The following is a 25,525-nucleotide window of genomic DNA, read 5'->3' on the forward strand; positions in this document are numbered from 1 at the left end:
TCCCTTCCTTCACGCGGCAAGGTTTTTTCCCCTTTAGGAATGACACAGGAACTGTATTTCCACGACAAAGGAACTGTTGCTAAAACATTTCTTTGCACTGCTGCAGTACTAGGTTGCATATTTGAACAAATCAGTGAAAAGTATAAACATCAAAGTGGATACACAGCTGCAAGAAACCGGCCCAGCAAGGTAGTCACGAACGTAGACACCAAAAATGGAGCTATTTCTGATGTAACTTCTGGCAAGCAAAAATGAACACAATAGCAGGAGGATGTGCATTTCCCTTCAAAAAGTGCCACCAGGCAATTCAGTGTCTCCCAGAGTCTTCCCCAGGCATTTCAGAGGCAGGTACCCGGGCACCCCCTGCCTGCGTGGCCACTGCTGGCTCCCGAGCAGGAGCGAGTAAAGAGAGTACCTGGGTATTTCGAAGTTTTCAGACCCAGATTAGTAATCAGCCTTCTGACAACAACATAAACGAATGAATTAAACCACCCTGTCCCCTCCTTAGGAGATGACACAGACCTTTATAAGTGCATCTTCATTGGCTTTTGCCAAAAACTAAAACCCTAAGATCTGTTTCTACTTAGGCCCCTTAGAACCCTGTTTTATACGTACACACATATGCACTGTACAAAGAAAACAGTATTTCACTAGTGGCTGTGTGAGGATTATTTAGACTCACACAAAGGCGATGGCTTAAAATCATGACCACAAGTTCTTTGATGCTACTTCCAAAGGTAGAGTCTAATTTCCCCTGAAATTTTAGCCACCCTTAGTGACCTTCTAACGAATGCAACGGAAGTGACCCTATGACTTCTGAGGCGAGGTCAACAAAAGGTGCTGTGGGCTGAACAGTGTACTCCCCAAATTCATGTCCACCTGGAGCCTGGGGGTGAACCTGTGGACGGCCTCACTTAGAAACAGGGTCCAGGCAGATGTAACTGTTTACAATGAGGCCATTAGGTGGCCCTGGTACACTGTGACTGGTGTTCTCCCGAGAGGTGGTGAAGGTACGGCCGCGAGAAGGCCGGACAACACCACACTCACAGCCAAGGCAGTCAGGGTGCCGGCGAACGCCAGGGGCTAGAACGGCAAGGAGGACCCTCCTGCAGAGCCTTTGAGGAAGCATGACCCTGCTGATACCTTGCTTTTGGACTTCTAGCCTCCAGAACTGCAAAAGAATAAATTTTCGTTGCTTTAAGCCACCGAGTTTGTGGTAAGTTGCACGGCAGCCCTAGGAAAAGAATACAAAAGACGACACAGCTTCCTCCTGGCTGGTCCCTCTCCCAGGCTCGGTGAGGACACTAACCTCGCTAACTCGTGGGACCAGCCCCTGCTGTGAGGAAGCCAAAGAGCCACGTGGAAAACCCTCGGTTCCCGGCCCCAGCTCAGGTCTCAGGAGACAGCTTCACGGCCGCCAGACACTGGAGTGAGGGAGGCTTCAGAGGATTCCAGGCTCAGCCTCAAGGCACCGCAGGATGGGTGTAGAGAAGAGACAACTCGTTCCCACTGAGCTGAGCCCTCCCGAACTGCAGGTGCCGGAGCAAAATAAATGCGGTTTTCCATGGTTTTAAAGTACTATGGTTCAGGGCAAGCTGATATTTAGTAATATATATGTCTACGTCTATTCACAAGAACCCAAATGTAGAGCTTCACATTCAACACAGTCACCTGTGCCCATTAGACACCAAGGCAATCTACAAAGCTCCCTTCCACAAACATGTACGAAGAATCCTCTTGTCTGCAATTATACCCCTGACTTTCCACCTATGAAGCAGTTGCCTCAACTGAGGTAATAATGCATAATAAACTAGAAATTTCTGGGGTTTTTAAAAAATGATACGCAAAAACTAGAAGCATTTAGATGAGTTTCTCATTTAAAGAACTCTGCTTATATTTTATCATTTTCATGGCACATCTACATTTATAAAAGCTTGAATATAATAATTGATAAAAGCTTAAATGTAATCTGTACTTAAAAAAGAGTGGAGGGTTCCCAATGGTTAATCTGAGTGATTGGAATTACACGTAATTTTAATTTTCTTTTTTGTATTTTCGAAGTTGTCTAAAATAATATTAATACTTTGTTAATTAAGGAAAAGACAACTTTTTTTGAAAACGAATATACACAATCATTTCGAAACAAAGCTTAATATCCCTTCTTGCGTACAGAATGGGAAGTGTAGTGCTTCCACTTAGTTACATAAACTCACATGAACTTGCACAACTGCCTTTATGCAGTTTAACCGTCCTCACCACACCTACTGTTGCAACAGACAGGGAGGCAAAAAAAAGAAATGACAAGGACAGCTCAATTCCAAAGATTCAGCTGACGTCACATTTGAAGTATCTACCATCAAATTATCATAGTCTGTGGGATTTGGTTCAACTTACCAAGACAGAGAATCTGATTACTGTCAATGCTCTGGCCACTGGAGAGCTCCCCCTGGGCCAGCTTCCTCGCCTCCTCCAGTGGGCTGTGGGCGTGGGCTTGTTACAGTGGAACTTGAGTGGCCAGCTAGCCTTCCCTGCGGGCAGCAGCAAAGGTTGCAGGGACACTCTCAGGGGCGGCGGTTAGCCAAGGCTGGCCATGACACGGGCCAATGTACACCTTTATCGCCCAGCACGCTTTCCCACCAGTTGGCGGGATCCAGCACACCCTCCACACTCCCACTCTAACCCTCTGCTTCACGCTACCCCACATGCCTAAATGCCATCCTTCCACAAGCTTCTCTAAATCCCATTTAACCTCCAAGGCTCAAAAACAATCCTTTTAGGAAAAAACTACAATACTTTAGTCAACACTGATCTCTTCTTTCATCTAACTCCTGTTGCTGTTAAAAACTAATTATTCTCTAGATATTTGGAGGAAGATGAGGAAGACGGAAAGCAAGCTGCTGAGGGGCCCGGCACACACTAGACACCCAGGGACTGCAGGTGCATTGACTGAGATTCCCACTCGCTCGTCTACCAAGAACTTGAACTTCTACCAAATGCCAGTCTCAAACCCACGAGAGATTCCAAATGATCGGGCACATAACTTAACCTAGACTGGAACAAATCAGAAGAGTGAAATGCTACACACTGCAAGAGACGGCCAACTGACCTGCAGGCCAGGAAGCTGTGCGAACTGAAAGACAACAGTAGGACCACTTTGGGGAGCCACGTGACAACAGCTAATAAAAATGAGAATATGTACAAGTTATGATCCAGCAATTTAACTTCTAGACGTAGCCCTGCATCTTTCAAACTCTTTTAACCATGACCCACAATGACAAATTTTATCTTGTGATGCAGTATATTTACACATATATATATTTATATATAAACTTAAACAATGGTTTCGCAAAACAATAGTTAACATGTATACTCTAATACTTTTAATTTTCTTAATCTGGGTTATAACCCACAAAATTATTATGCACAGTTCACTAACAGGTCCCAACTGTAGTTGGAAAACACTGCAAGCTTAGACACACTCCCAGGTGCCTAGGGAGTGCTATATGAGCATGTTCACTGTAACCTTCTCTAAAATAGTGAAAAACTAGAAACCATGTAAGGGCCCATCAGTAGGGGTGGATAAATAAATAGTGGTATATTTATACAAACAAAGAGGGTCCAGTACTTAGAATGAACAAACTAGACCTATAAAATAATTAAAGACCTCAAAAACAATGCTGACTACAAAAAGCAAGTTATAGAATGACAGAGAAACCAAAAATATAGATTAAAAACTCAGAGAGAAAATAACATTGTTTTTAGACATGTGTAGTAAGAATTCAGAAATATAAAGTACAAGGATAATCATTCAAGTTCGCAATGGTGGTTACACAGGCAGGAGAGAAAGGTACTGGGAAGGGGAACACACAGGACTTCAACTTCATGATTCTTTTATGTTAAGTAATATTTGAGTGAGGGGCACACAGATGTGAGCTTATTCTTCCGACCTTTCTGTATGTCCAGCTATTTCATGAGAAAGCTGTTCTATGTCTCATTACAGTGCCATCACACAGTTGTCAAGAAGCTCACGTGATGTCTCACGTTTGCCCATTCTGGGTGTCTTTTTTTATTTTTGTTTCTTAGAGACAGGGTCTTGCTCTGTCATGCAGGCTGGAGAGCAGTGGTGTGATAACAGCTCACTGTAGCCTCAAACTCCTGGGCTCAAGCAATCCTCCTGCCTCAGCCTCCCTAGTAGCTGGGACATGCACACCATTATGCTCAGCTAATTTTTAAAAATGTTTTTATTTGTAGAGATGGGGTCTGGCTATGTTGTCCAGGCTGTTCTCAAATTCCTAGCCTTAAGGTAATGCTCCCACCTCAGCCTCCTGAAGTGCTGGGATTATAGGTGTGAGCCACTGTACCTGGCCCTGGGTGACTTTTGAAGGGTGTCTAAAGCAAGCTGGTCTCAGCGCTGAGGCCCTCAAGACCCATCTATGTTCAAATTCTCAGTGAGTCATCTATCCTGGGGAAAAAGTGGTGAGCAGAAAGTTTCCAATCTGGCATAGCTTCTAAAAGTGTTCAAGGATTCCAGTAAATGTGGGTAAAGACGAAAGAAGTATCTTAGAAAAACAAGTATTAACTCCATTACTTTGTAATTTGCTCTAGCAAATTATGTTTAAATGAATTACAGTCATGCATTGTTTAATGATAATGATATGTTCTGAGAAATGTGTCATTAGGCAATTTTATCATTGTATGAACATCACAGGGTGTACCACGCAAACCTAGATGGGTTAGCCTATTATACATGCCTAGGCTACAACCCTGCACAGCATGTGACTATACTGAACACTGTAGACAATTGTAACACAAGCGTAAGTATTTGTGTATCTAAATATAGCCAAACATAGAAAAGGTACAGTAAAAATATAGTATTGTAAGCTCATGGGATCACCATCGTATATACAGTCCATCGTTGACCAAAACATTGTTATGTAGTACATGACTGCATATCTCTTGATTATAATGCCTTTTAATTTTTAAATCATTTCACTGAGAAAGGGTAAAAAAAAAAAAAAAAAAAAAAACCTGGAAAAATTAAAACCCTGAAAATGCATTTTTATTTTTAAAAGTGTAATACTGCAAAACACTTAACTCATTCACCAGTTTCTGGATTAGCTAGCTGCATCACAGTGATTTGGGAATGTAGAAAAAAACTGTGCATTGTGTGTGTCTTTGTGTGATCTTTAAAAAATTATATATTCTCTGAGCTCCAACACTCAGAGATTCTGATCCAGTGCATTTTTTTAAATCTGGTTTTCTTTTTGTATAACCTTGGAGGGGATGGCGGTGTACCAGGCTAGGATTGATTGCTCCGAAACAACTTTCCTAACGAGTAAGTTCAAAACCCCAAGATGAACCATAAACCACAGCCAATCTGATAAGCTGAATTGATAATTCTGCATCAGAACAGCAGCAAGCTGCAGAGACTTTCAGGGCAAGCACAACCACCTAACCAGACAATGATCTTATCTTGCCTCTCCCAATGCCCCCACAGCTGCTTCTGACTCTCACAGAAAGGGGAGAAAGGCACCAAAGAACCTCATGAGACCCAACCTCTGCCCCCCACTCCTCCACGGAACATGACTCTACCTCAGAGGCCCAAACAAGACTTATTACCCATGTTCTGCCAATCGCCTAAACCCGTGCTGTGCAGTAAGGCCACATTTGGCCATTTAAATTTTAAGTAGAAAAAAAAACTTTAATTAGTTAAAACTCAATAAAATTCAGTTTCTCAATCCCACTGGCCGCATTTTGGGTATTCCACAGGCTCATGTGGCTACTGTACTACACAGCAGAATACAGACTATTTCCATTACAGAAGATTCTATTAGACAGGGCTGACCCAAAGCAGTAATTTCATTACGAAAAGGTGTCTGTTCACATCTTCCCCAATAGGTTTGGTTTTCAAGCTTTTGTCCAGGCCCCCACTGGAGGGACATAATGCTGCCCAGAGTGACAGTGACTGCTTAAGACAGGAATGCTGGGGGAGACAGGCAGGGAAATCTCTAGGTCATGAGAGATCTGCAAACTACCCCACCCACAGGTCCCCACATCCCGCCTCCTAGACTGAGAATCACTGTAATTCTTTAAAATTCTAAAAAGGATCCTCCTTCCAATTCCAACCACAAGTGCTAATCTTCTACGATTAGAAAAGATAAGTAAGCATACAGGTGAAAAACTAGCCTGGCCACATTGAAAGAATCAGGTATGTCTCACCTGAGAATATGAAATGTGGCCAAAAGAGTTAGTTGGAACACAGTAGTCTTTGGAAGCAAAGAGATATAAAAATGATGTTTTTAAAGCTTTATATCATGAAAAGTTTTTAATGGCAAAACAGCATGACAAACTCCCATGTACCAATCACCCAGGTTTAACAGTGATCAACTCCGGCCAGTCCAGTTTCCTCTGTGGCCCCACCCATCCTTCAAGCTGTGTCTACACAGAGGGAAGAGGGAGAAAAGCAGGGTGTACATCTTGTCCTACTTACTAACTCTCTGAGCCCCAACCTCACAGGGCTGAGAGTGGAACACACGAAACAATCCCTGCAGAACGCTCAGCCTGACATCTGGCTAAGCAGAGGCTAGATAAATGTCGGCTCTCACTGCTGCTGTGGTGACTGTCACTGTTCTTGCTCCTACCTTCCTAGACGTCTTTCTAACCCTTTTTTATAGCTAGCACAGTTTGGTTTCGTGGTTTCAATTAGGGAGAAAAATAAAAGTCTGCAACAGTCTAAATGTTGCACCCCAAATTCATACATTGAAACCAAATCACCAAGGTGATGGTAATTAGGAGGTGATTAGGGCCTGAGGGTGTAGCTCTCATGCATGGCAACAGTGTCATAAAAGAGGCCCCAGAGAGCCGCCTCGCCCCTTCCACCAGGGGAGCACAGTGAGAAGGTGCCCTCTATGAACCAGGAAGCAGGCCCTCGCCAAGACACCAAACCTGCAGTTATCTTGACCGTGGACTTCCCAGTCTCTCCAACCGTGATAAATAAATGTCTGTTGTTTATAAGCCGCCCAGTCTATGGCCTTTTATTATAGCAGCCAGAATGGACTGAGGTGGAGTCCGTATAAAAAAAGATACCACTATCACTACTGCTGCTGTGGTTCACTAATGCCTCTACCTATGTTGCTGCTACTATTTGTACAATTAGCTGTAATGATACTCGCTATCACTTTTTGAACTTTTATTCTATGTCAAGCACTGTGCCAAACCCTTTACGCACACTGTCTGACTGAATCCTCACAGGCACCCTTGTAAGGGGATTCTGTCATTATTTCTATTTGACAGTAGAGAAAACAGGTTCAGAGAATTTAAGTGACTTGCCTAAAATCACACAGCTAAGGAAATTCTGAGCCCAGATCTGCCTGACGGGAAGGCCTATGCCTTCCGCTACACCAAGCTGAACCTAAAATGCTCCTGGGGCTAAGATTTAATGAGGGGACCCACCCTTGCTCCCCACAGTGAAATTTATATCACAGATTCTAATAGTTAAAAACTCTCAGTGAAAATAGACTATCTTTCAAACAGCTAGTTGATGCTCCTTTAACTATTTTTACCTTGTTAACTATGACTCCTAGCTTTTCAAATATATACCATAAGTTTGTTTACTGTGACTAGTAGAGCTTCCTCCCCTGTGGATCCTCAAACATACGCCCCCTTCTTAAAAAGGAAGCTGTAAAAGTGAAGTTTAAGAATCAGGGTGAAACAGTCACCTGGTTTCTGCCTGGCAGATATTCTCCCTCATTTCTTTCTACAGGCAGATTTTTTTAAAGAAACAGCCAGTCGACCCTATTTTTCAAAATTCCAAGTTTGTGGTCTTGTCTCCACAACAGATTATATTCAAATAAACTAGAATTTCCACATCTAGGACTTGCTGTGGTAATGATGTTTCACTGACTGAGTTACCGTGAATTCTCTAGAAGGAATGAATCCAGGCAGCACGTTCTCTGAGGATTCTGCCCTTCCTGTATCGCATGCAATGCAGGAAGCCTGCTGCCTGCAGCCTGTTTGGGAGGGTCTGGAGACCCACGAGTGCGTGCCCTGGATAAGGAGGAGCACCCTATGGCGAGACTGTCCTGCCCATGCAAGCACAAAAACGCCCAGGAGCCTGGAGAACTATGAGAACAGAGATGAGCTGCTCCTAGAGTCTGGGGCTTCATGGACCAGTATAATTTCAGAAGTACTGAGCAGACTCACAGAGTTAAGGAAACAAGGAAACGCCAGACTCCACAACCAAAACCACAGAACAACGGCAACAACTGAACACCACAGACACGTGCACTCACAAATACTCATACTATCTTTTATCACTACCATTTCACAAAGAAAGAAATTTTAAACAGAAAAGCATTGACAGACCAGAGGCTCAGAGTAAAACACAATTCTTTCTAAGAAAAAGAGAGCTAAGCTCTCAGGTAATGAGACACATACAGAGGGCGGGAGGCAGACAGACACACAAAACATCCTCCATATTTTTCCTCACTTCCTACAGATGGGAAATACATGCTCTGGCTCATGCCAGACCACAGGCGGTCCCTGAAGCAGCACTAAGGTAGCTCTGGAGATCCTACTCACCCTGCCCTCCTCAGGAGCCCATCTCTGCCCCAGCCCCATAGGGAATCTGGCTGGTCTCTCCTGGGTCCTCACTTCCCAGGCCCCAAACATTCCCTAGTTCCCACCAGACATCTTCCCAACCACTGCCTGGGCACCAGCAACGTTCTCTGCACAGCCTGCAAACCCCAGAGGGAATTTCTGCAAGCCTCATTCCTTGAAAATAAACTCTACTTCTTCCAAAAAATGTTTTAAGGGGTCCTGTCTGGGTTCCTACACAGTGTGAGAAATGTGCAGGTCCTATTACATTCAGGTAAAGGGGTTTCAGGAGCACAAATACTGTCTCCCAAATATGAGAAAAGGGAAGAAAAATAAAAAAACATTTTATTATAATAATATTAAAATTGGAACAATTCCCAGAGAATATGAGTTTGCTAATATGGGAAAGTACTCTGCAAATGAAAAAAGTACTTCGTGCATTTTAAATCAGTTATGCAAGAAAAGTCTGAGGCCCTTCCTAGAAATAATTCATTTTCTGAGATAACTCAAGATAATGGAAGTTGATATACAACCTTCTTCCAATACACCAGCCATTCCACAGAGAGAGGTATGTGCATTATAAAAGCCAAAGCCTTCTAGGTAATAAGTGGCCATGAGTTTGATACCCTTTACAATGGAAGATATTAGTAACTCTCACACAATTTAAGATCCAAGAAAGTACGGTCATTCATTTCTAAGAAAAACAGAAAAAGCAAGACATATAAAGCTTAGATATTTTAATTAGCAGGAAGCCCCTTTTTAATCTATGCAGGATCTGGTTTTTTTTAAACTTAAAAGCCAACATTCTGAGTCCCCTACTTTCTGTGTTAGTATTTATTTAGAGGTCTGCATCTCTCCTCTCCTGCATGAGATATTTGAAAGCACAAATGTTATTCCTCTTTGAGATACAAGCACCTCACACAGGCCTGGCACAGAGTAGGTATTTAATATCTGTTTGTAGAAAGTGGCAAAAAGGCCAATAGGAGGATGAATCCGACGCCGCCTTAGTTCTTCTGCATTTCTCCCACCTATTGCCCTTGCAAAGGGTTTCATGACAGCCCAGCCAGAGACCTATGGCTGGATGGGGCTAAGTGCCCAGGCTCCACCAACAGGCTCATTCCACATAATTACTAAATCGACACCCAGCCGCTTAGCTTCCCACTGAGAATGCGACAGACAACGCAGACACTGTCCTTAGAAGAGAACTATGAGGAAAACAAAGCAGTCCTGCCTTTTCATCCTGGTACAGCTTGTTGACGCTCTCCAGCTGAAAGTTGTGGCTGGACTGGATTTTGTCGAGCTGCTCCCGTTGCTTTTCCAGCTCGCCCTGGAACTCATTCTTCTTCAGCTCCACGGCGCCTCTCTCCGCGGCTGCCCTGCGGACCCTGCCTTCCAGCTCCACGATGCGCGTCTACGAGGAGACCACAGCATCAGGGCCAATGCCAAGCCACCCCCAGGACTGGACCACCTGAGGTCCCCCCACCAAGACCACACCAGGGCCCAAGGCCAACACCCAGCCTCACGCCCGTGACATGTGCCCAAGGTTCCGTGTTTTAAGTCAACCGCAGAGAAGCTACAGGTTTTTCTGGAGAAATGGTACTGTAAGTGAAGGAAGTCTGAGCTCACCAACACACCCCCGGCAACATTCCTGCGAGGTTTAAATGAGGTAAACACACAGAACGCCTCACGCTTTACCTGGTGTGAGGTGGTGCTCCAATATTTAGTTCCTCCTCCCTGCTAACAAAGCCCATAACAACTCCTTATCAGACAAAATTTCTAAAAACAGATTCAGTTCTCCACCTCTGCACATCCAGACCTCATCTGCCCAGAGAACAGGGCTCTGGTGCAAGCTCAGGCACCGGGACTACAACCCAGAGTGAGTAAGCCTGAGAGCAGGACAAAGAACAGATAGGACGGAGTTCCACAACTGAGAACCCGTCGGTCAGAATCCCTGCTGCACCTGTACTTAGCCTCTCTGTGCCTCGGTTTGCCCACCTGTGAAATGGAGAAAGTAAAGTCTCAACCTTGTAGAATTTGTGCACAAAAAGTGCTGGTAAAGAGAAACCATTCTGACACTTATTAAAATGGTAAGAAAGACTTTACTCAAGACTATTGCAATAGGGGTCATGACTATTGAGTCACAGAAAAGCTCGGGGTCGGGGCCTATTTCAACAGCAATCCTGAACAGTGGGAGGGGTCCTCTCCTACCCAAAGCAGAGCTGATGTGGAGTCTGGCCCAGGGCTGGATGGGGAGGACGATGAATAGCACACCCCTGGACCCCATCACCCTACAACTTTAAATACGGCATCCACATAAACAAAATAAACAAACAAAACACCTGGAGATCCACGCTTCGGGAGCTCGCAATCCAATAGTTGAAGCCCAGGACGATGATGCAGGCCACCAGGGCAGCCAGCACGAGGGGCGGCGACTTCATGCTGCGACGCCCGTTTCCCAATCCCATCATCTCAAAAGCGGGGCTGAGAACCTGCCAAATAAAAACAAACAAATAAGCCTCAATGCTAGCTAGTATCCCCATCCCCGAAGCAGGCTGCATCATCATCACAACCACCAGGGAAGGCGTCCTGCCAGGAAGCACAGACTCTTGAAGCTGCGGAAGGAGAAGAGCGAGTGGGAGGCGCAGGCAGAGCGCAGCTCTGCGCACCCCGACAGCGCGGCCAGCTCCCAGGACAGGCCGGGAGGGCAGGCACCTGCCCCGAAACCTGCCACAGACTAGCTCGAGACCTTGGGTAAAGAAGGATTTCTCTTACGCTTCGATTCCTCTATCTATATAATGGGTATTACGTACTCACCTTCACAGCACAGTTTGAGAATTAATCAGCTCTATGAACAGCAACGTCTGAGAATTAACCACTTCTGCAAACGGCTAATAGCAAATATCGTTACCACATCAAATGAGAAAGAAAACATTTCCCATTATTCCCCAGAGAGGACTTTTTGATTGATTCCTAACAAGGGAAGCTTTGTTAACCCTTTGATGAAGTTACCAGTGACACCCAATTAAAGCCTTTCTCCAGCAACGCAGGAAACCCATTGTGGAGACGAACACGAACTCCCCCCATGTAAGTCACTGTTCAGGCCCCGGTGGCGGAAGTGTCTGTTCCTTCACAACACACGATGGAATGGGTGGTGTGGCATCTGTCACTGGGGAGAACATGTTCCATTTTAGAATTCGAGGTGGAAATGAGCATTCATGTCCTTCAGACATTCGTTCTCTCACTTTGGAGAATGCACTGTTAGAAAAAATGGCGCCTCGGAGTGACAGCTGAGTGCGCAAAAATATGGCTTAGAAGAAAGGCATTATAAATTTTGCTCACGGACTTCAACTCCAAACCGGGTCTGGCCGGATGCTAGCACCCGTCACCAAGAACAAGGAAAGCTGACTTCCAAACGGCTTTTGCTGAGCCAGATAAAACGAACCTTATCAGAGCTGTACTGCAACAACTGGTCTCTGAGAACAGAGAGCCTTTTATGCCAGGTGCGGCCAGCAAAGCGGTGAGGGGAGACCACCAGGGACTCACCTGCAGGACAAAATTCTCCCAAGTGAGAACACATGAGAGCAGATTCTCACCCTGTGGTCGAAGTGTGTCATCAAAAGGGGTACTCTGTCTTAATAGCTAGCTACCGGTGCGGGGGCCTGAATGGGGACAAATAGGCAATCCAGTTGAATCATCTAAAATAAAGCACCACCAGAACACCACGGGCGGAGCTGACGACCGAGTCTGACCTCCACTCACACCTCACGCACCCGCAGCTTTTGGTCTCTCAGGATGAAAAGAGGAAAAAATGTTTTTAATTCAGTTATCAGCTGATATCAACAAGCACTGTATAAAGGAGAACATCGCTCAGAAAAACTAAACTAGAAGAGTCTACAGATCTGCTGAAAATGTGTCTCTATTGCCCCACCATCAAATTTTAATCACAAAAGTCTTCTTTTTTTACACTTAACCTTTTTTTTTTAATATAAAAGTTCAAATACTATGGCAGGGGAGACTACACACAGTAAAGTGTAAATTCCATCTCCCTCGTCCCGCACCGAAGGTAAGGGACAGCATTTTCTAACGTCTGTGTCCTTCTATTCCCACAGCCCTCAACTTCACAGGGCATCAGCATCACCTGCGACACTTTCTTAAAATACCAATATCTGGGCCCCACCTCTGCACTTCTAATTCAATGGGTTTAGGGCAAGGCCAGGTGATTCAATCACCTCCCAGGTGATTCAAACATGCAGCCACTATTCTTGATGCCTCCTGATGCATATACAAGCATCAACATCTTTATTCTTAATCCAAACAAGATTCTGCAATCTTATGTGTCTTTTTATAACACATCTTGCCATGTCATTTTCCTAGTAGCACATTATGATTCGTTCCATTCTTTTTAAAGGGCTGAATAGGACACCATTCTGTACCAGCATTTACTTAACCAATCTCCTACAGAGGGACTGATTCAGGGTTTTCCAGGCTTATTTCCAACAATGCTACCCTGAACGTCCTTACATAGTTTCCCTCAGTATCCATAGGGGAACTGGTTCCGGGACCGCCACACCCCCAAATCCACAGACACTCAAGTTCTGTATATAAAATGGAGTCGTATTCACATATAACCTATGCACATCCTCCCACATACTTTAAGTCGTCTATAGATTACTTGTGATACAATGTAAATGCTATATAAATAGTTGTTACGTTGTATTATTTAGCGAATAATGACATGTCTGCACATATTCAACACAGATGCAAGCAACCATCCTAGGCCCAGCTACATTTTCCAACCACAGCTGTTTGAATCCAAAGATGTGGAACCCACACATCTGGAGAGCCGACTGTCTAACCACCTGTGTTTCCAAACTCTGACCTATGTGTACAGTCTCTTATCCATAATTCTGAAACCCCAAATGCTCAAGGACCCAAAAAGCTTTTTAGAAACTCTTCCAGCAACAAAACCTAGCCTGAACTCAGATGGAGGTCGCATCAGAACTCACCTGAAGCTACTTATAGTCTTTATCTTTCTCCCTCCATGTGAATATTCATACATTTTGCTGCAGAAAGGTTAGTGTTTGATTATGGGGTACTGCCCCAGATCCTCCTGGGGCTGTCACATAATATATATTAAATGCACCATATTAGCTTTTGAATTCTGAAAAAAAAAAAAATCCTGAATTCCAAAGGAAGAAGGAAGGGTGACCTAGTGGGGAGCTCACTGCATGTGAGGCACGGTGCAACACAGGGGCTCCCACGGGCTTGGAGAGGGCAGTATCACCCCCATTTTGCAGGAGATGAAATAAATCAGACAGCTATGGATAAATAAATTTCTGTAACTGGAATTGCTGGATCAAAAAATGTATGCTTTTAACATTGATAGAGCTAATCTCTCCCAAAATAGTTGGCAAATTATTATACAAAGGGGAAAACAATACCTTTACGTGAAGAATCCTGGCAGACACGACCTCAGCCACGTGATCAAGGTTGGTATCACCTGTAATGAGGCACATCGACATGATGATGTACCCTGGTATGATGCACTGGGAAGGCAGGTCACCTCTGTGGTCTCCTGAGTAGTAACGTGCAACATCAGTCTTATCACAAGAAAATTCAGCGGAACTCAAATTGAGGGACATTCTATAAAACACTTGACCGGTACAGCTAATAAGATAGTGCCAAGGTTAATCTCTTAATTTTGATAAATTTTACGGTTAAAGAGAAGCTGGGTGACAGGGATATAGGAACTATCTGCACTATTTCTGCAATTCCAATTTGCAATTTGGAAGTCTAAATTATGCAAAAAAAATTCTTTGATAGATCTTACCATATTGGCTTCCAAAGCAGTTCCAATAATTTGCCCTTCTACCAGCAATAGGAGAATGCCTGTTTTCTCACATAACCCACGAAATTAAATTTTTAATGGCTGGTAATCTCATTAGTGATATTTTTAAATACATCAATTGTGAGTATAAATGAGTACCTTTTCATTTATTGGCCATTTGCGTGTTCACTTTGGTGAAATGCCTTTCCGTATTCTTTTACCATTTTTAAACTAGAGTGTTCATCTTATTAATTTTCAAGAGATCTTTTTAATGTTAAAGATAAACTAATCTTTGGACTTTCATGTGGATAATTTGTTTTCAACTTTTCCCTTATTCTTTGATTTTATAGAATTTTTGTCCAAAGTTTTTTATTGCTGATGTTGTTTTAAATAACCTAATCTTTTTGATCTTTTTATTGCTTCTGAATTTTGTTTACACTTAGAAAGGTATTTCCTACTCCAAGTTTAACTATTTGGAATTCTTTTTTATGTAAAGAGTAAGGAAATACAAAGAATATGGCTTTTTTTTTCCTGTAATGACCAGCCAGTTCTTCTGGCACCCTTCACTAAATTATTTATTTTTACCTAGTGTTTTGAACTGCTATCTCTGTCATACATGAAATTCCCTAACAATATACTTTTAGATGGGACCTTGCAAGTCCTTTTGTTATTCTGGCAGATATAACTCAGTGGATGGGTGTATTACAAGTTTGGAAGCAGAAAATAAACTCAATTCTCACTTCAAGGAAAGAGTACAAATGAGCATTTAATATTCTCCTTCTTTTAGCCAATCAATAGAAAATTTGCTGAGCAACTACCATGAGTCAGGTGCTACGCTGGCATGAGGCAGCTCAGGGTAGTGTTAAGGGGACAAACTGGAAGCCCACAGTCACGTGTGACCCTGGCTCCACCTGCCAGGAGCAACAGGACCTGCCTGTGCCTCACTGTCCTCCTTGCAAGGTTATTAGGAGGATTAGTTAAGTGAGAAGTGCTTAGAACCACATCTGGCATACACCAACTGCTCAATAAATGTTGACATTATTATTATGGAGGGAAAGATGAATGACAGATCATTTCTAGATTCCCATTTTATGAGGAAAGGGCGATGCTTGTTTCCTTTCCACAACCTTTCTCCTTCGCGGTGACCAGCCCTCTGCTCTCCTCCCATTGACTTGGCTGCCAGTGAACCAACGGTGACTGCCATCAGTCTGACTCCCAGACGTTGCGACAGCAGTAGACACCCCAGACCAGGACCATATAATGAAAAAGGGAGGTTTGAGGAAGCCAAACATTGAGTCCAGTTCTAGAAGCCCATCGCTGAGACCCAGAGCTTTTCTGACCAGGAAGGTGAGCAGCTGTCCAGAGAGCAGCGTCAGGAGAGCCCTAGGGCTGCCCAGGCAGGACAGTGACACGCGGAGGGGAGGGCACACACTGAGCCTTCAGGCCTGCAAGGCCCTTCATCACTGCCTTCTGGGACTGTAGAAACCCTTACTGCTGAAGGACAAGGGACAGATACCGGTGAGAAATGACCAAGACTGATAAAGACTGAGGGCAGGAACTCAGAGCCAGAGTTTACCGTGGTCAAATATTAATACTTCAGACACTCTCCTCTTCCCCACCTTAGAATTTATGTGGACTGGGGGTGAGACAGAGTGGGTGAGAGATATCCTGCACCAAACAGATATTAATTTAATATCTATGTTAATTTAGGCTTCAGAATGTGTCTGTCTCCTATTTGATTACGAGCATCTGACATACTGAAAAATAATTTACTTAAATTAGCTAAACTCTGTGAAACCCCTGGCTTTCCTGGAGTGAAGGTAAGTGGTGTATTTTTGCATCTGATAAATCAGAAGTCATGAAAAAACTGTGGATTCTTACCTACTGGCTTAGTTAATTAAAAAAATTCAACCTACTGGTTAAAATTATTGTTTATAAAACAAAAATTTTTCTAAGAGAATGAGACCTCTGATTACTTAAAAAAAATAAAGAAACAGCATATGAAAACAGACAACCTGCCAAATACATGAGCCCCTTGAACCTCCTAGTTAAATATTGTATTTTGAAATTTCCTTCTTTTCATATAGGGTTTTTTATCACATAGGCAAATATATATAAGCAATCAGATCAGATTAGCATGTTTGACCAATGTCACCAGTGGAGAAACAATTGAGTTTCTGCATACAGTGGAGCCACACCTCTATTCCTTCTCAGAGGAAGGGCCTCACCTGAAACACAGTGCCTGAGCTGCTCAGCAGGAAGTTCAGAAGTCACTTCAATGAGCAAACAGACCTGAGCACACCCTAGCATCCACCAGAGTCAGTGAAGGATTTGCTCGCTCACCAAGTTTTTCAAGGGTTTAAAAATATTTCACCCTGTCCCAAGAATGTCTGTAAGCCAGGGGTCAGCAAACTCCAGCCTGCTTTTTTGAAGTGTTACTTACTGTACACAGCCATGCCCATTCATTAAATACTGCTTTCCAGCTACGTGGCAGAATGGAATAGTTGAGACAGAGACCTAACCTAGGGTTATTGGGAGGATTAAACATTTACTATCTGGCCATTTAGAAAGTTTGTCAACTCTCCCGCTAACCCATTAGGGCTAAATGACCAACGCTGAATTCTGCTTAAGTTGCTTTAAAAACTTACCAGGAAGTACTCAGAATCCCCTCTTCTCACTTCCCCAACCCCCAGTTATAAACACCATGTCTTCCCCAATGCTGGAAGCTGATAGATTCTAAAGAGTAAAACTTTAAAAATGAATGTGCATATTTAGCGTGAGATGGTATAAACACCAAAAAGTGAGTGGATGAGTGAAAATCAAAGAACCGAATTCCATCTTGTTTAATCTAGTACTTGGAATTCTCTGAAGAAAGCCTCCCCAGCACCCCGCTCGCCACTAGGACTACATCTTGGTAGGGGCTCCCAAATTTTTCCTTGAGTTCAGGAGTCGCGAATTGCAGCCCAACAACCAAATCCTGCCAGCCCCCTGTTTCTGTATACCACCCACAAGCTAAGACCAGTTTTTATATTTTTTAATGGTCAAAACGTTAAAAGAATAATATTCATAAAAGAGCATTACAAAAGGGCTGAGATAAATTCTCCACATATTCCTGGCTGACTGGAAGATTATGCATGCATGAGGGAGCCCAGCTAAACTGAAAACTATGGAGAACTAAGAACTGGCTGCAACTTTCAATGTAGTCCCCAACCCCCACAGAGACCTACCGGTAGAGGGATGGGAATCTGGTCAGGTGACTCCCAGTCCAGTGCTCTTTCCACTGCCCCTTATGTCTGAGACACTGGAGAATCTCAAGGCCATGAAGTGACATTAGATGTCTGTTTAGCTACATCTTATTTTGAGTGCTTCCACAGTGGTACTATTGAGGCAGTGCCTTAGAAGAACATGGGTTTGGGTCAGGCAGAATTCATTTTTTTGTTTTTTGTTTTTTTGAGACAGAGTCTTGCTCTGTCACCCTGGGTAGAGGGCAGTGGTATCATCATAGCTCACTGCAACCTCAAACTCCTGGGCTCAAGAGATCCTCCTGCCTCAACCTCCTGAGTAGCTGGAACTACAGGCACATGCCACCATGCCTGGCTAATTTTTCTGTTTTTAGCAGAGACGGGGTCTCGCTCTTGCTCAGGCTGGTCTCCAACTCCTCACCTCCAGCGATCCTCCCGCCTCAACCTCCCAGAGTGCTAGAGAATGTGGTTGTAATCCCAGCTCTCTCGCTTACTTTTTGTGTCAATTTGGGTGAGTTATGCAACCTCTCTGTATCCTATTCAATCCTTATAAAAGTCCAGTAAAGAAGATATTACTATCCCCATGTTCTAGGGTGCAGTGATATGAGATTTTAAAATCTATAAAACTTTTTTTCTGGTGAGGATTAAAATTTATAATGGCTGTAAAGCATATATCACATGGTAAGTGCTCAATAAACAGTTTTTTGTTTGGGAAAAAAAGTATATTCCATGACATATGAAAACTGCATGGAATTAAAACTTCAGTGTCCACAGTTTTATCAGAACACAACTACGCCCATTTATTTACAGACTGTCTATGGCTACGGGCTACAACAACAGAATTAAGTAGTTGTGACAGAGAGCATACAGCCTGCAAATACTATCTGGCCCTTTACAGAAAAGAGGTGCCAATTTCTGCAACGGTTCTCAAACCTGGGTTAGCAGTGTCAGCATCACCTTGGAATTTGTTAGAAATCCAAATTTTCTGGCCCATCCCAGACCTTCCAAATCAGACACTTGTTTATTTCACTTATAAATGCAAGCACAGGGGAGCACAAGACCATGGCTGGCAAAACTGTGAATTGAGTCAGTTCTGCATGAGACACATCGTGGAGCAAAAATTATGACGATATAATCCAACCTGACAAGAAATAGGCCCAAAATACTCAAAATTAAGAGAAAGAGTATGTTGAATAGGGTTTTACTACCAGTGTCATTAACAATGACTCTAGCCCTAAGTGTATATTGGGCCTTGAGATACATATAACCATAACAGCACAGGTATACAATTTATAAATAAGCAACAAACGCACACACAGGGGAGTGCTAGGTTTTTGTTTTTTTTTAACTAATGAGAATGATCAAAAAAGTTGGGAAACTATAGTAAATTACAATATAAACCACTAGAATCAAATTATGTAGTATTTACATATGTATTTTTTTCTGACAGGCACTAATTAATCTCCAAAATCTTATTGACAAGTTCTATTAATACAACCCTCAAGGGTTTCAAAGGAAAATAAAGATCAAAATGTTGTAAAAATCTGAGAAGGCATGGACCTCTTTTTCTGAATGTATGTGAACTTTCTGCGTGAAGCAAAGGAAAGACTTTCTGGAGATTTATGGAACAATTCTTAAACTTCAAGACAAGTCTCTCTTTTAACATAATTTCATCAGTAACTTGAAAAGTCTAGAAAAGAAAACAACCATGATTTTTAAGAACATCTTTTGGGGGCAAGAGAAATATCATACATCCTTTACTAAGGTGAGAGCAAAAATGTAGTAAGCACAGTAGGATCATTCCTTCTACTTTTTCACATGTTTAGAAATTTTATTTTATTTTATGAAATGGGTTTTGCTGTTGCCCAGGCTGGAGTAGAATGGCATGATCATAGCTCACTGTAACCTCTAACTCCTGGGCTCAAGCAATCCTCCTGCCTCAGCCTCCACAGCAGCTGGGACTACAGGCACGCACCACCACGCCCCAGCTGATTGTGTTGTTGTTGTTTTGTAGAGACAGGGTGTCTCTATGTTGCCCAGGCTGGTCTTGAACTTCTGGTCTCAAGTGATGCTTCCACCATGGTCTCCCAAAGTGCTGGGATTACAGGCAGGCACCACCATGCCCAACTAAGGAAATTATTTTAAAGATTTTTTTTCTTTACAAAAAAGAAGGGCTTAGGTCAAAAAAAAAAAAAATTCCAATCACAGATGTTATTTCACACAGTAGGTCATTAAAAAAGAAATGAATCTTTTCATAAGACGACTTCTTAAAAAAAAAAAGAAAAACACATAATAACAACAATGCAACACAATTAAAGCCGAAGGCACAGAAGAGAACACCTTCCTCCTTCCTCACCACACCAGGTCCTTTGAGAAGCAGGGCTGGTCTTTAGGGACCACGCTGCCTACAAGCTCCCTTTCACTAACAGTGCCCATCAACAGACACCTGTCTACTGCTCAGCACACCTGCTTAAAGTGATGCTCCACCCTTCCAACTGGTCCACACGAGGCATTTTCCCCAGGTTCTGCCCTTTCTGCTTCTGATACAGAAAGCCAGTTTGCACCTTCACAGGACAAGGTCTGGTTGGCAGTTCCCTCCCTGCTGGGTGAAGGTGGCCCCATAAACACAGGGCTATCATAGACTGCCCTGGGCCTGACATGGTCAACTGTCCTGTTGTTTCTGTCGCACCCCTCAAAAAAAAAAAGAAGGAACATAAATGCTAAATCTTTTAATCTCCCATCAATAACTGAACCTATAACCAGTAATTAGAAAGCGATGGCATCCTTAGCTCCTAATATCCACGTCACCACAATTTGTACCTCTCCAGCATGCATTCCCTCTCATTTATTTCATTTTTGTGCAAACTCAATGAAAAAAATGTGAAAATGTGGTAACCGCTCATTGGAAGAGGAAAATATGTCTTAAAATCTAACCTTTTTTTTAAAACATCCTCTCTAAGAATTCAATTTGTATCCACTGACACCTTAAGAATTGAGTGCCTGGACTAAGAACAGTAACTCCTAGCAAGTTATTGGTTTCTATTTACAAAGAAAGTAAAATTATTCTTACCAACAGCACGGACTTGGTTTAATCTTTTATAACACACGTAGAAGGAGCCAGAATGCCTTCAGAGAGCCACAAAAATCTACAAGAGATTGTACTGCTCCCCAGACCCCACGCCCCCCTAAATTCAGAAATACCAAAACTGACAAATTTGAGCCAATCTGATGGCCATGAACCAAAGTCACTCTAGCGCTGCTAAATACTTCATCAGGTCGTTGTACATCTTCATAACCCGCCCTTAGAAACGTTCCTCGATATCTGCCTAATGTAGGGCCTAGGGACCCCAAATCAGACAAAGGAAAGCTCAAAACGGTGAAAGCCACAGAAGTTTAGTTTTCCAAGTCTGGGGATGGGACATCTGAAAATGACTTCCATCATCATGGCATTTCGAATATAATGATTCTTAAATTCCGCTAAAAAGAACATTCATCCAAATGGGTATTTTTCCCATTTTGCTTTAATTTTTAAAAAGAAATAATTAAAAATATTAAATAGGGTGTGAAACAGAAAGAGTGAATGAACCCAGGCCACTATTTTTTATAGCAGGGCAAAGTTGTGTAGATCCTGCACACTGGCAAAGGTGGAAAACACAGGTATACCGGAGAACCGGGAGCATCCCTCAGAGCCGGCTCAGCCGCGCGGCGGGAGGACGCGGCGCCAGGCTCCGGGTCACCTGCCTGGACGCGGCCTCGGGAACGTGGGCACCCGCGGCGGCCAAGCGCGCCTGGGGCCGGAGCGGAGGAAGAGGCGGCGGCGGAGGCTCGAGGCTCGGCCACCCCCCGCCCCTCGTGCAGATCACGCCGCAGAACTGAAACTAGTGCGACTTCGGGGGTGCACGCTTTTGACTTTGGATGCCGACGCGCGTGACAAAGCTCTGAACAAAAAGAAAGGCCCCCGCATCGCCTCCGCGGGCGCAGGGAATCCTCGCTCGGCCCCTCGCCGCAGGGCCAGGGGGCGCGCGCCCGGCCATGGGGACCGAGCCGAGGGGTCCGGGGGCCGCGGTTTGCCCGGGTGCGGGAAGGTGGGGAGCCAGCCCTGAGCGCAGCCGGGGCGCGAGCTGCGAGGAGTGTGCGGGGACCGACTCGATGTCGCAGGGCCGGGGGTCCGGGGCTGAGGACGGAGGTCGGGGACCGCGGCTCCGGCGGCTGGGGACGCGCGCCGCCCACTCACCTCCTTCCGCGGCTCCGGCGGCCGCTCGGCGCTGCGGGCCCCACTGCGAGGCCGCCCGGCCCCTCTCCCGCCTGCCGCGCGCTCCGCGTCCAGCGCCGCCGCGTCTCGGCCCCGCAGCGGCGAGTCCCCGCCCCCGGGCAGCGCCGGCGGCGCGACGGGAGGAGGCGGCGCCGCGAGCGCGAAGAGGTGAGGCCGGGGCCGCGCGCGGACTCCCGGCCCTCGGTGCGCGCGCCCGGCCCGCCGCCGCCCCCACCCCCACGCCCGGGCGCTGCTTCCCGACGCGAGAGCCGGCTGCCAACCTGCGGCGCCCAGGTGGGAAGCGGCGGCGGGCAAAGGTTACCTGGAGAGACACCCCCTCCCGCCCGGAGGGAATGTGCCGGAACGTAGAACCGACCACACCCAGCGCCACACTTCCTAGCCACACTCAAGTCACCTTCCTCAGTGGTCTGGGTCAAAACTGCCCAGAGGCCAACGAAAAACAGGTTTTTAGGGGGTCGCTACTCACAAACTGTCTTTTTTGTTGCACCAGGCATTCCCTGCTGGCCATCGGTGACCATCAGACTACTTGCACGGATACAGCGAAGATTCCTAGGCGCCTGCAAGCGTGACCTTCTAGGGCTCTCTAAGGATGGAGTTTGGGAATCTGGATTTCAAACAGCGCTTCAGGTGACTCTCGGGCGCACTGATGCTTGAGAAGCACTGTGAGAGCTTTCCTCCCTGAGAGGATGCCACGAAACTAATGACCCACACGGTAACCACGCTGGGAAATTCGAAAGCAGTGGTTCTTAACTCTGGTAGCACTGGCCAGACATTAGAGTTGTGTAGGGAGCTTTTCGACCATTCATGTGCCAAGGTCCCACTTCCAGAGTTTTCAAACTGAATATCGGTTTTTTGTTTGTTTGTTTTAAAGCCTCCCAGATATTCCTGAATACGGTGTATAGCCAGCACTGAGGACACTTCTAAAATCCTCCCTTTTTAAGCCTTCTTAGCTCTTGAAAGGAAACCCCTTCCTCTCCACCACTCCCAAATCCCAACAACAAAACACAAGCAAATCAATACATGAACTCCTAAAGGAATGCTCACAGCCAAAATTGTTTTTAATCAGAACAAAGATTCACCTTGAAAAAGGTGACCAAGACTCCTTACTGCCGTTTGAGCATAGCTCTCCTTAACTGCGGGAAAAGTATTTTTTGGAGCCCAAACCTCTTAGCTGAATTAGAAGCTGACAATACATGATCCCTTTAAAATAAAGTTCTATTATATTTCAAAGTGATACTTTTGTTACCTGTGACTGTTAAACTGTTGCAGGGTCAGACCAAGCATTCAGAAGCTGAGGCTGTGTTTGACATCAGCCCTAGCTTTGCAGATGACTTCACTTGCATCATTTCATTCTGACCTTCTCATGACCTTAAGTGACCACAGTCAGGATTTTTGGACAGGTACAATAAATTCCCTTTATTTCCCCTTTGGTTTTTTTAGTATTTTTGCATTCTTAGACTGGTGGACCGTAACTTCCATCTCATTTGCCACTAAGAAGATCTCCAGTAGTCTCTCATTTATCAGCAACTAATTAGTAACTAAGTCAGCAATTCTTCTTTTTTTTTTTTTTTTTTTTTTTTTTTTTTGAGACACAGCCTCACTCTGTTGCCTGGGTAGGTAGAGTGCAGTGGTTTCATCGTGACTCACTGCAACCTCAAACTCCTGGGCTCAAGCGATCCTCCTGCCCCAGCCTCCCGAGTAGCTGGAACTACAAGCCCTCAACACCATGCCTGTCTAATTTTTTCTATTTTTAGTAGAGACGAGGGTCTCTGTTTTGCTCAGGCTGGTCTCCAACTCCTGACCTCAAGCAATTCTCCCACCTCAGCCTCCCAGAGGGCTAGGATTACAGGTGTAAGCTACCACGCCCGGCCTAAGTCAGTGATTCATAAACAATTTACGGAACATCCATATGTCTAGGTGCTAAGGCAGCTTGCTGAATTAGCTACATCTTTACTGAAGGAGAGTTAGTCGTTTTCAAGTTTCATTAGATTCTTTATGATAAAATTTAGAATTTGTAAGATGTAGTTATATATATGTATGTATATGTAGATATATGATTTATATTCCTTAACGCTCCCTTCTATTTCCTCAAGTCTTTTCACCCAAAATATTTAAGCTAATCAGTTATTGGCCCTAAACATTCATCTGGATGAGTTTTGCTTAAACAATGTACAAGGGGCTGCAGTGGTTGGTTGCACTAGGCATCCACGTTTTGCCTGTTCAGCATCCTTTCTCTCGTGTCTTAATCTGATTTGTGCTGCTATAACAGAATATCACAGACTGGGTAATTTATAGAGAAAAGAAATTTATTTCTCACAGTTCTGGAGGCTGAGGAGTCTAATATCAAGGTGCTGGCATCTGGTGAGGGCCTTCTTGGTGCATTGTCCCATGGTGGAAGGCCAAAGGGCAAGAGAGCACATGCGCACTCAAGAGCCTTGAGCCCTTTTATAATTGGCATTAATTCATTTATGAAAGTGGGGCCTTCGTTATATCATCACTTTCCATTAGGCCCCACCTCCCAATATGGCTGCACTGGGGATTAAGTTTTCAACATATGTTTTATGGGGGACACATTCAAACCATAGCCCTTCATTTGCTAGTGGCACCTGATTTTCACACAGCGGCCTCCTCCCTTCTGTCCAAGGGATATAGCCAAATACTATCCCAAGCAGTGTCATCTCCAGGTCAAAGGGTGGACCTTGTGTTAGTTTTCTATTTGCTGACATTACACATGATCATAAACCTAATGTCTTGAAAGAGCACAGATTTATTACCTTACAGTTCTATAGGTCAGAAGTCCCACAGGCTAACATCAAGGTGTCAGCAGGATTGCTGCTTTCTGGAGGCTCCAGGGAAGATCTGTTTCCTTGCCTTTTCCAGCTGCTGGAGACTACCCACCTTCCTTGGCTTGCCAGAAGTGTAACATCTTTCTAATCCTGCTTCCATAGTCATGAAAGACAGGAATTGATAGTCGGAGAATGTACTTTGTTGTTTTTATAAATGCATTCTTTTTTATTCTAACTAATGCCATTTGCTTCTATAACCGTGCTTGCTTTTAGTTGTTTGTTAAATGTAGGAGTAAGAGCAGGAGTAACTCCATGACAGGTTGTGCCTCAGCATAATGCCCAATGCCGGGAGTGTAAAGTAGAGATACCAGGAATAACCACAAAAACCACAAACAGGAGAGAGCCAATCAGAAGAAAACATACCACCAGCTCACCATATCAGGGCATTGTAGCTGTTCTCGGCCAGCACTGTGGCTGTTGTTGACCAGCATTCTTGGTCAACTGGCGCCGGCGCAAAAATTGAAAATGCCGAGGCTTGGAGCCAACCAATCAGGAGTCAAAACAATCAGCCACTTTCAAAGGAACCAATGGACTAAGGGAGGGGGGGTTGTGCCCAGCATGTCGTATAAAACCTGCATGTCGTGTGCCACTGGTGTGTCGTGTGCAAAAGAAAGTATAAAAGCTTCACTTTTACCCCGGGGCAGGGTCCTGGTTCATGGGGAGGCCACTGCGTTGGTGCTCTGGGACTGGGACCCTAGCTTGAGCTAGCCAATAAACTCTTTTGCCATTTGCAGCCTCGGTG

General features: G+C 44.5%; 1 protein-coding gene across 1 annotated transcript in view; it reads right to left on the reverse strand.

Moving 5' to 3' along the window:
• The window catches only part of GOLM1 (golgi membrane protein 1), a 56,379-nt gene extending 34,345 nt beyond the window's left edge, over nucleotides 1-22,034 (reverse strand). Inside the window, exons 1-3 of the mRNA XM_012640059.1 lie at nucleotides 21,899-22,034; nucleotides 10,935-11,084; nucleotides 9,827-10,006 (exon numbers count right to left, since the gene is read on the reverse strand). Of these exons, the coding sequence (XP_012495513.1) occupies nucleotides 9,827-10,006; nucleotides 10,935-11,063 (309 nt within the window). The 5' untranslated portion in view covers nucleotides 11,064-11,084; nucleotides 21,899-22,034. The remainder of the gene's footprint in view (nucleotides 1-9,826; nucleotides 10,007-10,934; nucleotides 11,085-21,898) is intronic.
• Nucleotides 22,035-25,525: the final 3,491 nt, after the last annotated feature.

This window comes from Propithecus coquereli, unplaced genomic scaffold, assembly GCF_000956105.1.
Source record: "Propithecus coquereli isolate 6110/MARCELLA unplaced genomic scaffold, Pcoq_1.0 Scaffold147, whole genome shotgun sequence".
NCBI classification, from domain to species: Eukaryota; Metazoa; Chordata; class Mammalia; order Primates; family Indriidae; genus Propithecus; species Propithecus coquereli.